Source organism: Charadrius vociferus, unplaced genomic scaffold, assembly GCF_000708025.1.
Source record: "Charadrius vociferus isolate BGI_N301 unplaced genomic scaffold, ASM70802v2 scaffold650, whole genome shotgun sequence".
NCBI lineage: Eukaryota > Metazoa > Chordata > Aves > Charadriiformes > Charadriidae > Charadrius > Charadrius vociferus.
This window is the reverse complement of record NW_009646736.1, coordinates 4,662,037-4,679,276: the sequence shown is the minus strand read 5'-3', so window position 1 is coordinate 4,679,276 and position 17,240 is coordinate 4,662,037. Positions and strand designations below refer to the sequence as shown.

Here is a 17,240-nt window from a genome sequence, read left to right as displayed (position 1 = left end):
CTCCCTCTACTCTGATCAACTTGTAACTCAGAAATACTGCAAAAAAAGAAAACAAAAAAAAAAGGAAAATTAAAAAGAGGTTGTCAGGCTTTACTGATTACTTCCATGGCTTACTGGTGGCTGGTGAGTCTTCAGGCATTTGGGATAAATATTTTATTACAATATCCTTTAGTATTCAGAAATATTAACTTCTGTGATATGGAAAACCATATCTTCAACTACACTATGCTAAAGTCAATTCTAGGATCTTATGATTTGTAATAAAGAACACTGTACAGCATGATATTATGGCATCTCAGCTGGTCATACACTTACTTATTTTTCCAAGACCTCAAGCTGTTCTATAATTCAGATTCTGTGCTTAAAAATTTGATTTTCCAGTATCACCAGTCCCTCTTCACTAACAGCTTCATCCTTTACCTTTTTTAAAGTAGCTGAAAATGATTCTGCGACGGTAGGAAATTCCCAAGCTTCTCCCTTAAATATCTGGGGACAAGGCAGCCCTTTGTTTATCTCAGATTTCTAAAGCCAAATTTATTGTTTCTGAGGAGAGCTGCTACAAAGAATTTCAGAAAGTCTGCCGAACATTAGAAACATGCCATTCAAAACATGAAAGCAATGTTCGCCTTCCTATCACGCACATAATCCTGAGTACCTACCACATTTCAATTACGCTTTTACACTCAATTTGATTTGTAATCAATCTAAAAAGGAAAACACTGGAACAGCTGGCACGTTTTGATTGCTACATGCATTTTGCGTGACATACGCATTTACTTTTAAGTTACAAACATCTTTGTCACATTTTTCTTCCTTTCAGAAATACTTAGTATCTGTCTTGAATTTAATTAATGAAAAGCTTTTACGGAGTATATCCGAGATCTTTAAAAAAGCAAACTTTAAGAAAAGTTGTCAGATAGCAAAATCCTTAATTGCATGTGCTGCAATTTGAGGCCTGTTTTGTCCGTATTTGACTCTTGTGCTCCAATTCTTAGAATCAGAGACACACTGCATGGGTCAATGGCAAAAGCTGGTTGAGAAGCTTGACTGTTTAGCTATATAATATAAACAAGATGCCAAAAAATACTTAGCAAACTATTTAAGCCAAGATTAACCTCCTCCACATGAAATCACCTATTCCTTCCTGTGTCACATTCCACTGATTTTCCTGAAATGCCCACCTGACAGTTTGTGCATAGCAAAAGGATGAGAGGAGCAATCGGAGAACACAAATTTTTTGTTAGGTATAAGAAACATTTAAAACAAACTTTAAAAAATTATCCAGTGGTTTATGGCATGAAAGCATAATTTGTAACATCTTTGACTTCATCTTGAAAAATGCTGAGAATTTCCATTTCTAGTTGGAATCTGTGGGAGCTGCTTGCACATTTGTTATGTATTTAATTTGGACCAAATTTCACCAGATTCCAGCTGTGTCACAATGTTTTTTCCATTATCTTTAAAAGAAGTAAGATCAGATAACACTGCACACTTGGAATATTACACGGTGCTACACTAACAGCATAATCTATATTAAGAATAGGCATTGCCATCAAAAGTGCAGTAATGTAAGTTGCTTAATAAATACAGTCATGAACATCCTTGTTTGAGAGGAAAAACAAGTGTTTCCTCTTTGCCCTTTTTCTACAGCACAAGGACAAGTGCTATCGTACAGTACACCTACATATGCCAAGTGAATAAAGAATTTTTTGTGGGACATCTCTTGAAGAATATTTCTGATTTTTATTGCTTTTTGCTGACTTAGTAGGCTTGAATAGTAAAAGGTCTATTGCTTTGCTGTACAGGAAATAAAACTGCCTTATTCTGTTTTTCCTTTAATACCTGTGCCTGGACATAGTGAATTCAGTCTGTATCTCTCAAATCATCTTCCTCATCTGCACTGTCCACTTAACTTATGTACATACAGACTAATTACTTTGAAGAATCCTTCCTTTAACAACATTTCTTCTTTCCTGCAGCTAAATCCTCAACAGTGTCTTAGTTTCCCACCTAGCTGGCACTCCAGAGCTGAGCATATGCTCCTTGATTTTAGGGCAGAAAAGCAGTCTTGGCTATCTTTCAGTCCATCTCCATAAGGCAGTCCTTTAGCACTCCCTGAATTTAAGGGTCTGTTCCTTAATCTTTCCCTGGTTCAATCATTCTTCCTCATCAGACTTTCTGTGGTCCCTAGTTGTCGATCCAGGGCTTATTTTCATACCTTCTAAAAATCCTTCAAATCAGGAACTCATAAAAAATGATTGTTACCAATACTGCATCCTACATGGAGTTCTAGGCATTTTCTTTCCTTGTGTTATGCACCCTACCAGGAAGAAATCTCATGGTTCCTCATGTGCTTTTTCTGTAGCTCCTGATTGTCAACTCTTTGATTTGATTGTCAACTCTTTTCTCTGAGTATACCCTGCCATAACTACTGAATGTGGAAAAGTTTGTCAGACTTACACATATAACCTTGCTATTTTTCCTTTAAGAATTCCATCAGTAAATAAAGGAAGGAAGAAATATTTCTAAGTAGATCATATAAAATTTAGTTAGTTTGGTTTACATTTATTCTTCAGTAGAACTTGTCTGTTCTTTTATAATATTTCTAAAACATGATTTGAAAGAAGGCTGATCATTGATAATGCTTGCAGAGGCTTCTACATTTCTTTACTGTTTTAAATTTGGAGCAGAATAAAGAGCATTCAGGGCTCTCTGAAGGAAAAGGCTTTTTTATTGTGTGGTGTACCATAGTATGGATTGACTTTTCTCTGCTCCTGTTTTTCATTAGCATGTGGCAAAAAAACTGGCCCTTTTGTAGCTGTATCACTGATAAAAATGAAATGTAAATCAAGAGTACCCAATAGACATTATGAGATGAACAATCTGAATACAAAGCACTTAAACTTCTACTCTTTTTAGTGCGCTGATCTGTAAAAGTACCAACCCAATCCTGTACCTGTTAGACTGCATAGACACTCAGGTCTGATAACGACGGGAAGTATTCAGTATTTTCAGTTCCTAGTGAAGTCAATAGCAACCAAGGGAGACTGAAACAAGTCTATGAATACCTGACAAGATCAGACCCTGATATTGCCAGTGCTTTTATTCTGCACATGGGTTCCAAATCCATAACAAAATCAGAAAGACATTTGTTTGAGGTATTTATAGAGCGTCTGTTTGACTAACCATCTGTGCTCTGATTGAAGTATACACATGGTCCAGACTGAATAAAAACCAATTCTATGTCTTAATATAGTAACTTTGACAGTGTTACATCTGAAGATTTTTCTGCTAGTGGCTTTGTTGACCCGTTTACATGTAAAGGTAAATTTTAAAACTGTAAAATCTGAAAGGTAGCATGAGGAACGAGTGTGACTCTTCAAAGCATGTCCACTTCAAAAAGGCTTTGAAGTTAAGGGATGCTGTTTGAATGCTGCATGCCTTTCAGAACTGCTGCATGCTCAGAGTCTGGATTAAGCTAGGTGCCTTACTAAATTTCTGAGTAACTTTTGGGTTTATTTGTGAGTGTAAAGGTTGAGTATGCTGAAGTATTTTGCCATGCTTTCACCTGTCTCATATTTCTATTTCAAAGTGAGATTAATTCCTTTTTTTTGTTGTTGTTCGTGGTGTTCAGTACAAATATTAGCAAAACATTAGAAATGTAGCCGCCAACTATAACTTGGAGTTAATTGCACTGAGAAACCTCACTGTGTTCATTCAGTTCACTTCATCAAGATTATCTTTTTCATGGACCAGTATGTTTTGTATGTTCAAAATGCTGATAGTAGAAATCATAATGAAAAGATGAAAAGCACTATGCTATAATAGGATTGGTTCAAAATATATACATAATGGTCACTTATTATTTATTGAAACTGCTCCTTAGGAACAATTATTGAACAGCAAGGTTTTGGAAGCTGGTTATGCTTGTTCAGGATGGTAGGAAATTGAAGTCTCTGATATTGTTTCACAAGATTAATTTTCTTTACTGATAACCTGGGGAATTCTTTAAATTACCTCTTCTTAGTTGATGTAGCACCATCTGCCACATCTGCAAAGAAGATAATTATTTTTAAGAGCAGCTGTGGTTTTTTGATTAAGTCTTGAGTCCTCAAGGTCAGCCTTTTTGAATTATTCAATGTAGGAAAATAGAAGCAATTGTTTTGCATTTTTGACAATAATAAAGGACACATTGTTATTACAGTTAGTGCCATAAACCTCATAGCTATTTACTGCAATCCTCTAATTACCAAGAAATTTATTTGCATTCTTTGTGAGACCATTTAGCTTTGTAGGAAAAAAAGTATCAGTCATAATTCACGAATCAGTAAGACAGCACCTGGTGGCAAATAAATGACTGTGGAGACTCTTCTGTTAGTGGAAACATTAAAGTGAAAATGGTGTACTTAACACTGGGTCATAGGTCCAGGTTCTCAGCTTCAGTTTCAAAAGGTGAATTGTAAATTAAGATCTCTTACACCAAAGGAAAAATCCCCAAATGAGCCATCCTTTAACAGAGATTCCTTGTTATACCTGTGGCCTTCCATGGTAGCTCTAAATCAGATGAGCACATCTAAGTCAGATGAGCACTCTCCGTCACATAATAAACAAGGGGAGGCAAGCAAAGGTGAGAATTAGGACCCAAAACCTTCAACAGCTTGCTTTATCTTGTAGTGAAAAGGCTCCAATCTGTGCTAGATGCCTTGAAAGACTAGTGCTTTATGTAAACTCTTATAACAAAGTAACAAATATAGTATGTGAATGCATAGCTATCATTTGATGATGAGATGGCTACATCTCTGCAGCAGTTTCTTTCAGCTTCCTGCTGTTGAGGAACTAATGAGACCAGACAGCTTCTCAAAGACAGAATAGTTTTTCCCTGGGGAGTTAATGAAAAGTAGGTTTATTTTACCGGCTTTGCTACAGAGCGAAGGTGGCAGAGCTGTATGGCCTGAGGAAGTTCTCAAGAAATCATATACGTGTTGAAAATTAAAGCTTAGAAAGGGTGCCCACAGGATAAAGAAAAAGGAGACTTTGATCTGAGAGATGAGATAATTGAAAAAGAAATGTTGAAAAGCCAAACCCCTTTTCCATGTTGAAAGAAAGACCCTAGAATCTGAAGGTATGTAGACAGAATCTCATACACTGTACCTCCTTAAGTTACGGAAGACTCAGGTTTGTGACAATGGATGCCTGACCTGAAGAAGCTCAGCTAGGTGTTCATTTTCCCATCAGTTAGTATGCACTGCTACATATCTACTTTGCATGGTACCTAGAGGTGTTCATGTAGCTGACCATCAACGGTGGCCAGGGTACATGTTTCTCTGTACTTTTAGAAATTGGGCACCCATAAACTCACTGGGGAAAAGGCTGTGAAGTCTAAAACTGTTTCCAAATGTAAATCTCATAATTTAGCATTTCTTTGTTAAAATTATTCCACTTTTCAGTGACTGTGAACCCTGCCTGCGTGAACCTGTTTGCCAACCATAGGAGCCTGAAGTTCATACCACTAGCACAACACTAGAATTGAACTGCAATGCAGCATGAGAATAAGATAAGGGTTCTGGTCTACAGTTACAGCACAGGAAACAAACGCTAAGACAAAAAAGAAGCTCTGAAAGTGTTACAGATACTGCTAAATGTGTTGTCCCTTGTCCTGTGAAACACAGTTGCTGATTTTACCTGTGCTTTGAGTAACCAGATTGACATAAAATACAGCTTTTGGGACTGGGGTAGCTGACAAGAGTTCAGCTTTACCAGAATTCAGTAACACAGAAGGCAGTTGTTGTTGCCTGTCTGACCTTCAGTCAGAGATGGAGCCTTTTCTCATTCAAAACATTTAACAGTATTCTACATTTATTTCACTCATCACGTACTTTTAGCAAGATTTTGTAGCTTTACAAATGAAAAGTGGGTTTCTTTTGGAAAGAACACAGTTTTTAAAGGATTAAAAAGATTTTACAGATCTTTTTGCTTTCCACGTGACTAGGAAAACAGCTTTACTTCCGTATGGAGCACGTAATGTGCTACCCCTTACTGGAGTATCATCCAACGATAGCACAAATTTGTTAATACTCCAGAAGATGAGTCTTCAACTATATTTTACAGCTATGTACTATTCTATTTGTACTGTTTAACCAAGGTCCAAAAAGGCCTTCAGTTAGCAGCCACGCTATCATCTTTGTTGCTTTTAGACTCAGCTTTATGCACTAGAAGTTCAGTTCCCTGCACACAGTGTAACTGAGAGCAAATAGTCATCAGCGTATCAACTCCCTGCAGGGCAAGGCAGTGGCAAAGCCACTCAGTCTTCCTCTCAGTGAAGAGCAGGAGAAAACAATGGGCCTTGTACTTCAACCTGCAGGTCAGACTTGATTTGTAATTTAGTATTAGATTGCAGAAGTGATGCGTCTTATCGAAACAGGCAGTGCACAGCTTCTGCTGGGAGTACTGAGTTGTACCTAGTACAGAGGCTGCATCTAAACGCAGACATATCAAGAAGGATACTTATAAAATATTTGACTCTCTGAATGTGAGGTTCTTTTTTTTTAAATGAAGATATAAAACAAGAATGGCTTCATATGTTTAATTTCCCTCATTCTGTTAAAGAACTCGGTATAAGGCCTGTAAAATGCTATTTCACTTTGTCAAATGCCGGAGAAATTACTACCCAGAAATGTTAAGTCTTTATCTATATAATCTGAGCAATGGAGTAGAATTTTGTAAACAGACAGAAGTTTCCCTTCTAGATATAAATGATGCTGGTATCTTAAAGGGTATTCAGTGGTATCACACTTTTTAAGTGAAGTCGGTTAACCTACAAGTCTCACTTGTGCATCTGTATTCAATCCTCCCGTGCAATTCATGAAGCTTCCCCCCAATTAACAATTAAGTGTTAAGTTAGTTTTATATTTTTCATTCAGTCTTCTAATTCCAGCATATATAGATACTTTTTTTAAAAAAAAATAATTATGCAATAGCATCACACATATCAACAAAATCCTTATTGACAAAGTTACTTATCAATGGGAGTGGATATATTCGTAACTGGTCCTTAGCAGTATCAAGTGAAATATACATACATGAATCTTTGAGAAAAAGGTAACCTTATTGATGTTTGGCTGTGGATTTGGGCAAAAATTGAAAGTAGCTTCCTCTTTACATATTGGCTTAAGCTCCAGTGAAGGTGACTTATGAAAATGCATTTTAGTTTTTAATTGAGCATAGCAGGAAATTGCACAGGGTCTGTTATCCTGTCGGAACTGATGAAAAACTGTTAGTTAAGCCATGATAACCTGGTTGCTTGTTACAGTCTCTCACAACGTGTTTCACATCTTCTCCTAGATGACTTGCAATAAGTTAAAAGTGCTCTAGAGACTCAATTTGGGAAGCGGAACTTGATCATGTAGCATAGTCTTTCCCTAGTACATTTCTGGAGAAATAATCCTTTAGCATTGTGTGGTCTTTAATTGCAATCACATTATGTCCAGACAAAGAAGCTTCACCAATCTTGTGAAGATTTAATTATTATATGGAGGGAGATCTTACAAGACTGTCCTGAACTATTCCAAAAAAAAAGTGTGAGGTGTGGTACTAGCTTTGCATGCAAATAACTTGGCTTGACGAGCTTGTTTTTATGGTTTTGTATTTCACGTCTGCACAGTCCCAAAGTAAAGAGAGTTCTGTTGTGTACAACTGACTCACAAAACACAGTATGTGCATGACTTACTTTTCCTCTAAATCTACAACATGTCAAACTATTCCGTCTAGATTATGGAATTCAACCACTCCTACTGTGCTTTTTAGATTTTAATCACTGCCCCTTAACTTCTATCCAGGCAGGTAAAAAATGCAGCAAACATTTCTTTTGTCTACCAAGCTGAATTAATGCAACAAGTATTTAACTTGCTGCTCCAAGCTGCCTACTTATGAAAACAAGCTAGTGCCACTTTTTACGGTGCATTCAAGACAGGCGGATATCATTATAGACAGCTATATACTATCCTCTAGTCTCCAAAAGACATTGGTCTACTATTTTATATCCAAAGTACGTAGCCCAGGAGAGTCTTCCAAAAAGGGAAAATTCAGATAATAAATAGACTAGTAACATCAGCAAGGAGAATATAGACAGTTTCTTGTAATCTAAGTTAAGTTACATCTTTTTACTGAACTGTATTTTGGTATCATTTGACTTATCTGTGTAGCTGAGTCACTGGAAAGGTTTTTTGGGGGTTTGTTTCTTTTTTGTTCTTCAGCAACTTTGAATCTCCACTGATGCATGAAGTCCCAGAGCACCAAGGCAGCAGCACAGACAGTTCGGCAAGCAGTTTGGGAAGTTCTGTCACAGCATGTAAGAAGGTAATTTCCAAGTTTACGTTATATTCAAAGGCAGATATATTCCAGGTTATAGAGCTTTGGTTTAGCTTTTGTCTTTATTGGGGAATACAAAATTTAACTGATACCTAAAAAAGAAAAGGACTGATAACAGAAAAATAAATTCTGGGTGCTGTTATGGTATCTTGCAATTTTCTCTGCCTAGCTTATACTTGTCTGGTTCCAAAATATGTTATGCATATATGGGAGATAAACTCCCCCTGAGCATTTCTGTTTTTCCTCATTACCTGACAATATGAAATAAAAGCAGTGTGTAGCATTAATACCTTCAGGACCGCTCTCAAGATTCTCGGACCCAGCCTGAGGGTCCAGACCTTTTCTTCTCTCAGGTTAATATAATGGCAGGTCCTTCATGAAACAGCTTTTCTGCCTTCCCTGGTGTTTGACTGGAAAGGTTTCAGCAACACAGGAGGTAGTATAAATTTGACCATTGCTGTCTTTGTTGCCTCAAAATGGGTTTGTATGTAGTTATTTATTTTAGAGGGGTGGGGGAAGCAGTGCCTGTGTGTTTATGTATGTCATTAGGAGTCGAATATGACTGACATTATTTTGTGCATGTAGGTAATTTCAGTACAACTGAGAATATACAGGTGAAGACCATGGATGCTTCCTTTTATTCCTCCTCCCCAGGGCCAGATTATGGCAGTACAATCCAAGGGAAGGGGGCATTACCTATAGAGGAGGACAGGCCATCTTTCATCTTTCACTTTGCAATAGCCCTCAGAGCTCTACTGTCTCCCACAGGCATAATTCTAGAGCCGACAAAAAAGCATTTGTTCTAACACAGAAATGTTATAAAACTTCACAGTTCATTCAGTTTTCCCATAGTTCTTACTTTTTTTTTTTTCCCTTTTCCTTCCACTAGGAATAACAGTACTTTCCTTTTGGGGTTTTCTTTTTCAAAATAACAATGTATATTTATATATGTGAGCATAGAGAGAGAAAGATAAAACATGTAGAAGATAAAGATTTGTTTTCTTCATCCTGAAAATCACACTGTGGGTATGGGGGGTGAGTATTGTCTGTCTACAGAAATTCTGTTAAATATAAAATCATTGATATAAAAAAGAACTCAGTAATCTGATGTGTATGGTGGGACTGAGCTTCTCCAGCTCACCCCAACATGGCTAAAAGACAAAGTGTCAATATTTTGCTTGATCAAAGGGTTTGTTTATTTGCAAAAGAATACCTGATTTTTAAAAAATGCTGCTGATTGTAATTGGAATCTTCATATAGGCAGAAATAGGCAGAAAATCCATGGTGTGAGAGAACATCTTAAATTTTCGTTTAATCTTAGAGTTGTCTATTTTATGTAAGACATATGTCTTTTTTATGAAGGACAGTGGCACAGCACTGAGAAGTGCCACCACTGTGTTTACACATGCTCCCAGCTTGGTTACCTTCAGAAGCACCACTCTCTTTTAAAGGCTAGCCTTTACCACATGATTTAGAGCTGCTTCACCAGTCTGATCCCTTATGTTTGAACTTTTCATTGTAACACAAGCTGATTTTATGATTGTCAGCACACTAGAATAAGTGATTCACTTCTGCCAACACTTCTGACAAACAGCAGGATATTTTGGGCTTCTCTACAGCATTGTCACAGAATGTGTTACCATTATTTTATTTTTCGTGTGTGTGGAAAAGGATAAAGAATTACCAAAAATAGGCCATTATCTTCTCTTTTAGCCTTTTTTAGTTACAGTGATTTTTAAGTTAGATGTGTAAGTGGTGGTGGAGTGAAACACTATGGGTTTCTGCTGCAAGGGAACAGTTTAAACAGTTGACTCTCAGGTTTGGGTAATTGTATTTGGCATGAATGGGTACTGTCAGGAACCATATGAGATGTCGTCTGTTACTACACAGACGAATCTGAACAAATGCAGAAGATGTGCCCCTTGATATCTCATCTTATTCTGTATGTCCCACTTTCATATCTTTTTTGATGAGTAGTAATTAAGCAAAGCAATTAAGATGATCAGCCATGAAGACGCAGATGTTTCGTTTGTGGAGCAGAGCCTTTTTAATGTTGTCTTGGTTATAGATATTTACTGTATTTAAATGTCTTATGATCTAAATCAAGGAGCAGGAAGCTGTTACACTAAACTCGTATGCAATATTTTCCTCTGGGAAAGAGCGACTTTTCTAATCCACACTCTGCTAGAGGCTGATTTAGTTCATTGATTCACAACACACTGAGTAATGCTGACGGCTGAGTCTCCAGATGAGAGTGGAAAACTTTTTTTTTAGAACCATGAATTACTGCTGATTTCACATTTAGTGCATGATGCAAATTCATCCTGAATTATTTTCTGAGTGTGATGATCCTGCTCTGAACCAGATACACAGCAGTATAGTGTATGCAGCTGTTACACATAAGTATGGTCAATGAATCAAGTTCTGCTTGCAGTTGTGTCATTGCAAATCAAAAGAAACCTTGCTGAATTCAGCAAAATTGCTGACAATGTATGTCAGTGGGATTGGCCCAGAACTTGTCTCAATTAGATAAGAATGGAGAGAAGTACAAGACAGGAGGAGGAAATTTTGGCAAGTGATACTGCTTGCCTTTAAAGTGCAGGCTATATAAAAGAAGGATGCTGACTGACAGCTGAAGTAGTATAGGTTTAGGTTTCTTATCCTTTGGCAGAGATCAGCTCAGTATCTTTTGAAAATATGCTTAAATACAAGTATGTTAATGAGAATGTACTGGTAGAGTTACATCTCTGAGGCATACCAGTTCTCAATATTGCATTTGATTAATTAATTAGCCCTGTTAATTTAGGCCAGATCCTTCAAGCTTATAAAGCTTTTGATCATCACAGTCATACATTATTATGCTATAAGGACTTCAGTATCTGTCTTTAAAAGTATGAATATCTCAGCAAGTTTTACTACATATGCAAACTCCCACTTTATATAACACGTGCACCTAGTTAACAGGGAGAATTGTCTTACAACACCAAGATGCTGTAAGAAGTATTACATTTGCTCTTACTGTACATTTATGTCTTTCACCATGACACTATTGCTGTCTGTTACCAAAGAAATATGTCCAAAAGTTCACATGGCTTCTATATATGCATTTTTGCATAGCAGGTGTGTGTAACCCTACTGTGATCAGCATTGTGGGGTGGCCCAAATTATCCTTCCTCCAAAGAAGTACTAATGGGAAGGTTTTGAGCAATAACATGTCTGTAATGGTGCTAATGCAGAAACTTGCATTTCAACATAGAGTTTAAACTCATCCAAAGTTCAGCCCTCACTCCTGCCACCGCTTACACAAATGTCACCTTCCATCTCCTGAACATCATTTAGGTATGTGTAAAACCAGACCATATGCAAGGAGGCCTCTCCCACATGTTCCTGCATGCCTCCCTTTCCACCGTGCTGCCTTTCTGAGTAATTTCCAGAGGCTTTCCAGACGACTTTGGGCCAACCTGTATTCCTTAGATTGCTGACCCCTGCCAGCTTTGGCTGCAAGGGCTCAAGTATATTTGGCTTTGTTTTTCTCACCTGTCTTCTTTAAATCCAAATTGCTGCAAATTATTTTCTCCAGCCTCCAGGAATAAAAATGTTATGCCTATTGCACCCTTCTTCACACTTCTGGCTGCATTCTTAGGGGCATGTGCAGAACTACTTATGCACACATGAGAGCAGAATGAGGCCCAGGGAAAACACCGTCCTACTAATATTGTTCATCTCCTTGAGGTTACCTAAAAATCAGATGCTGTCCAAAACTTCCATGTAATAATTTCTACTCTTCATTTCAACATCTATTATGAAAAGCTGCATACAAAAATTAAATATCTATAAAGCCTTGCAACTTATAAACTATCCTGTAGTGACTCAAACTTGGCAACTATGACCTGACCGAAACATTTCTTCAGGAGAGTTATTTCTTCTGTTGGTGCTTTATATAACCAGTTTATAATGGTTCAGTATTTCCACATTTGAAAATATTAAAAAAAAAAAAAGAACAGTTTGTAAGACTAACAGGAAATTGTTTCTTTGGGATATGAAATATATATTTTTTCACCATCTAGTCTCAGAGTTAGTTATGGTGGCAGGAATCTTTTTGCACTAAGGTAGGAAGTTATAAAGTTTATGAGTGCAGAGCGAATCGACTGGTAAAGAAATTAGCTAGCAGCCCCCAAGAAGCAGCTCGTGCTGATGTGAAGCATTCATGAACCTTTGTCATTCTCAGAAAAAAGTCTTTGGGTGCAGTGCTTTTTCTGAATATTTTGTGAACCCTAAATTTGTATTCAGAAGCTCTTTGGAAGAAATCCCATAGCAGGGCTAGAGTACTGAGAAACAACCACTACAAAAGTGCAAAGCCTTTGTGGAGGGCACCAAAGGAGGACACTGAAACAGGCCAAACTTATGAATTGTGGTGTTCCCTATTACCTCCTCATCCATCTTCTGCTGACTTTTATTCAGAAATCAATATAGACTAATACAGGGAGTGCAGTATTAACTATCTAACTGGCTTTCTGCCAGAAAGATAAAAATTAGAGTGGGCGTTAGTCTGTGGGTGGTAATAAGCTTACTTCTGGATTGCCCCTGAGTACTAGAAAATTGTGTCAGCTGGCCAGATCAGCTTTCCACAGTCTTTCATCTTCCCTGAGAAATGAAGAGGCCTCACAAGTTATTCTCATTTCTCTAAGGAAGGGATCTAGGCTTATGGATCAAGTGTTCCTGAGGTAGGACAAAGGTGTGTCAACGCAAAACATGCAGTAAGATAAAGGAAAGTACTGTGGATAGATTGTTTTCTAGGTAGGGTAACAAATTTATGTTTTAAAATATCATTATTAAAATAAAAGGCTAAAGAGCTAGAGTACAGTGTATTTCCATGTAATGCCAGAATTGCCAGAAGTACATTTCACAAACATGTTCCTTAACATTGCTGCCTGGGGAAGACGATAAGCTGTATAAAACATTCATAAGTAACATCATTGTTGCAGCTATTATTTTGCTGTTACCTAATTGTTTTAAAAATACTAAGGGTCCCTCTTTTTCACAGAAGACTATTAGTACAGAGTCAGTACAGGCTTTGCCTCTTTATAGTCTGCAGATATCTGTAGCCTCATTTTGGTTTTGTTTGAGCACAGCTTGTGGCATAAGCTATAGGACTGAGTCAACACAGAGAGATTAAACGCAGGGTTTTGGTCTCAGGGTACTGACTGAGCTCAGTACTCATTACAGCAGATCTTAAGTATTTCAGCTTCTCAGCAAGCAGAAAAATGTGTTTAAGAAGAAAGAGTTTGTAGCCTAGGCAGTCCCAGAAATGAGGCTGCTGGCAGAATGAACAGCACTGATCTATCATGGAGAGAGATACAGTAAATCATAAAGGCTGTAAGTTTGTGCACTCTGTTATAATTAAATAATTATTTTTCCCAGTATCTATGTTCATCACTTTAACACAGAACAAAACTCTTATTAATATTTTCCAATAAAAATGTTGGGTTTAGGGATCTCCTTCAAGTATCTCCAAGAACTTTCAGTTTTGAAAGAAAATAGGCTAATACTTTAGGGGATATATAAATCACTTGATTTAAGGTGCCTTAACTTGACAGGTCCAAAAGGAACAGGGGTCCCAGTCTTGCCCCCCCCGAATTTTGTAGACAAGATTTCCTTTGAGTTACAGTAGAGTTCAGGCCCCCAAAGCACAATAGGACTGAGTAAATTTTTAATTTATTTTAACTATTTTTAATTCTTTTAACAGATTCTCTGCAGTAACAGTCTGCTAGAATCAACAGACTACTGGCTGCAGAATCAGAGGACACCATGCCAAATTGGCTTTCTGGAAGACAAGTCAGAAAGCAACTGTGCCTCAGTAAGTACTCACTGTAATCTCTGGGTAAAAGTCCATTGAGAATTATCTGGGTAGGGTGTGGGGCCAACCGCAATACATGTTAAATTAAAAAAAGTAAATGACTAACTGACACTGAAATTATAGAAATCTGTCCATAGTTTCTGTAATTTCCAGCTTTCTGTTAAAAGCAAACATACAAAGCAAAAATACATACAGATTTCTATAGAGAACATTAATAAAGATTACTGCAGGTTTCCCCACATTTGGCCTTCAGACTTTGTGGCCTTCCGTGGTTTTCTATATTCATAGTCTGCAACTGACAAGAGAGAAAAATAAGCCAAAGAGAAAATTATTCCAAACCGTAACTTGTTAAGCGGCAGGTTGGAAGAAGCAGATGTTTAAAAGGCTGCTCAATGTTCTTAAAGGCATAGAGATACAATTAAAGATAAAACTCTTTCCATATTAGATGAGGAGAAGCTGCTAAAGAACTCAAACAGAATTATTTCACATTTGAAATGAAATTTAAGTCTCACTATTGTAGTTTATACTGCAATTAAGAACAGCTTTTGGTTAAGGGTATACATGAAGAAATAGGGGTTTTCATGTTGCTTTACATACTATCTACATGAAATTGGATAGAAGAACATTGCTATGATTGTAACAGTTTTTTATTTGATCAAGGACTCAGGAGAGCAGATCCTTACTCGGAATCCCATTTGATTGCTACTCCCTGGCCCCAGTGAGCCAACAAGGGCTTTAGAATAAGAGCAGTTTTATCTCAGGCAAAAGGTTTCCAGCACTGCTAAACCTGAAGACCAGCTGAGGGCTCTCATGGAGTCTGCTGGTATTCCCTCAAGGACATGGATATTTCAGCTTTAGCTGATGAACCCAGACGCCTGCTGTCAAGAAACCGAATCTCCATCCCATGGTGGCAATGACTCGAGGCTTTGTGTCTTGCCCTGGGGGTGATGCAGCATGCTGAGAGCAGCAGGGATGATACAACAGTGTAACTGCAGCAGTTAAAAATTAGGAATATGGTCAAAGTTTATAGGGCTCAATTCACTGTTGTGCTGTCCACTGGACTCAGTTTACATAAGACAGAGTGAGCAAAATACACAACCTAATCAGGATGTGCTAGTAAGCAACCATACAAGGTACAAGGTGAGAAAATAAAGACTCTTGTGTCTATTTTGGATTGTGCTGGGTGAAACAAGGAAGGGGATATTAAGGAGTAATGTTTAGTGGTACTAATTTCCTGGAGTCCCAAAACTAGATAGACAGCAGTTTCCTCGTTGAGCATTCTGTGCGTATTTGCCCAAACAAAATGGTCACAGTATTAGAAAGTACAAACATTTGTTCAATTACAGCTGAAATGCTATCATTTGAACTGGATCCTGAATACATTCTTAACCAGAACAGGGTAATCAGGCAGGCAATCAGTGGTATCCTTGTTTGATATAGGAAAGGATTGCTTTTAATGCAAAAAACATTGACCACAGTCACTTGGTTTTACTATTTAGTATTTCATATCCTAACAAAAGGCTTATTTTCTCAGAGGAAATGATTACTCCAAATAATAATATAAAAGTGAATTATGACTTGCTTTTTGATATGTTGAGCTTTGACTTTATTCTTCATATTTCTTTGAATCTTATAGGAAATTATATCTATCTCCCAATAGGATGGAGTTACCAAAAAAAGGTAGCTTGTTAAAGCAAGACTATACTCAGCTTTGATTTAAAAATACCCAGGATAGCTGCTTGATACATACTTTTCCTCTTGAAAGCACAGATCAGGATTTATCTAGTCCTGGTCAGTCACCTTGTAGGGAAGATAAGCATTACTCTTACCATTCTGCAGATATGAGAGAAGAGGCAAAAGTACTGAAATGACTTTTCATTACAATCCCAAAAGGAGATTCTGAGATACGGGGTTTCAGCAAGTCACAGACCCAAATCTCACATGTACTGAATGCCCACAATTTTCCCTGGCAGAGTCACACAAGATGGTAATTTTCTTTTAATCTCCTCTTTGTTAAAGAAAAGACAAACAAGACAAAGCTCTTTCCTAACAAAACAGCTTGTGTTACTATAGTGTGATGGTGTAGTTTTTCTTGTAGGCAGAGGGTGGGCAAAGGTGCTCTGTGAGGCTTCCAGGATACAGAACTGCCCCACAGTTCTAACACCATCCTAAACTACAAGACCCTGACTGACCCCTTTCTTACATGTGAGGAATATTAGGATATGCTTTGAAAGAAGGTCTGCCAAGTCATCTTCTCCCATTGCCTATTCCTTGCGTTGTGTGTATGTAGGACAGTCAGCTTTCCCTGTATGGCGTTCTGAACACAGTGCCAACTCTACACACACAAAAAGTTTCTCAATTTTCAAAGCAAAATTTTAGTGCCTAGTTGATTCTGCAATTTACAGTTACCACTATAGAAGAAAAGAGACTATATTAAAATAATTTTGGATTAACGAGATTGAAGTGGAATGTACAATAATATATTGAGTGAAATTAAAATATCATATAGAGAGACCATTCATTTAGAAGCAAAGTTAAATATTATTTTGGAACATCCCTGCTCTCATCAAGAGAAAAGGTACTTGGTGGCCTGTAAGCTTTTTTCTTCATCTGTCCCTGGAAGTTATGTTTTTGAGTTACAGTAATTAACTGTATAAGTGGAACTGAAGTTTTGTTCATATTCCTGGTTAATTTATTCTAAGTAGTAGTACAGGAGAGAATTTTAATTTGGGTGCCTAAAAAGTTGCACAACTAATGTAAATACAAGCAGTAAACTAGAAAACTGACATTAATCATCACGCTTGATATGGGGATCAGAGTGTAAGCACTATTTTTTTTTTTTCTCTTTTTTTCAGAATTGCACACCCCACCTTAGCTATGTGTATGGTACATTTGGCTGTGCACAGTACATGAGCAAACCAGGGAACACTTAAACACTTTGCAAGAATTAAGCATTAGTTCAGTATCATACTTGAAACCTGCAAAGCATTTAATTGAGTCCTTTCCAATGGCAGAC

General features: G+C 37.4%; 1 protein-coding gene across 3 annotated transcripts in view; it reads left to right on the top strand.

The window, feature by feature from the left end:
* Positions 1-8,255: 8,255 nt before the first annotated feature.
* The window catches only part of SPHKAP (SPHK1 interactor, AKAP domain containing), a 53,635-nt gene continuing 44,650 nt past the window's right edge, over positions 8,256-17,240 (top strand). The window contains exons 1-2 of one of the 3 annotated variants that reach the window (XM_009889933.1): positions 8,256-8,355; positions 14,114-14,224. In XM_009889933.1, the coding sequence (XP_009888235.1) occupies positions 8,272-8,355; positions 14,114-14,224 (195 nt within the window). In that variant the 5' untranslated portion in view covers positions 8,256-8,271. The remainder of the gene's footprint in view (positions 8,356-14,113; positions 14,225-17,240) is intronic. The other 2 variants (XM_009889916.1, XM_009889925.1) reach the window with 2 other exon arrangements.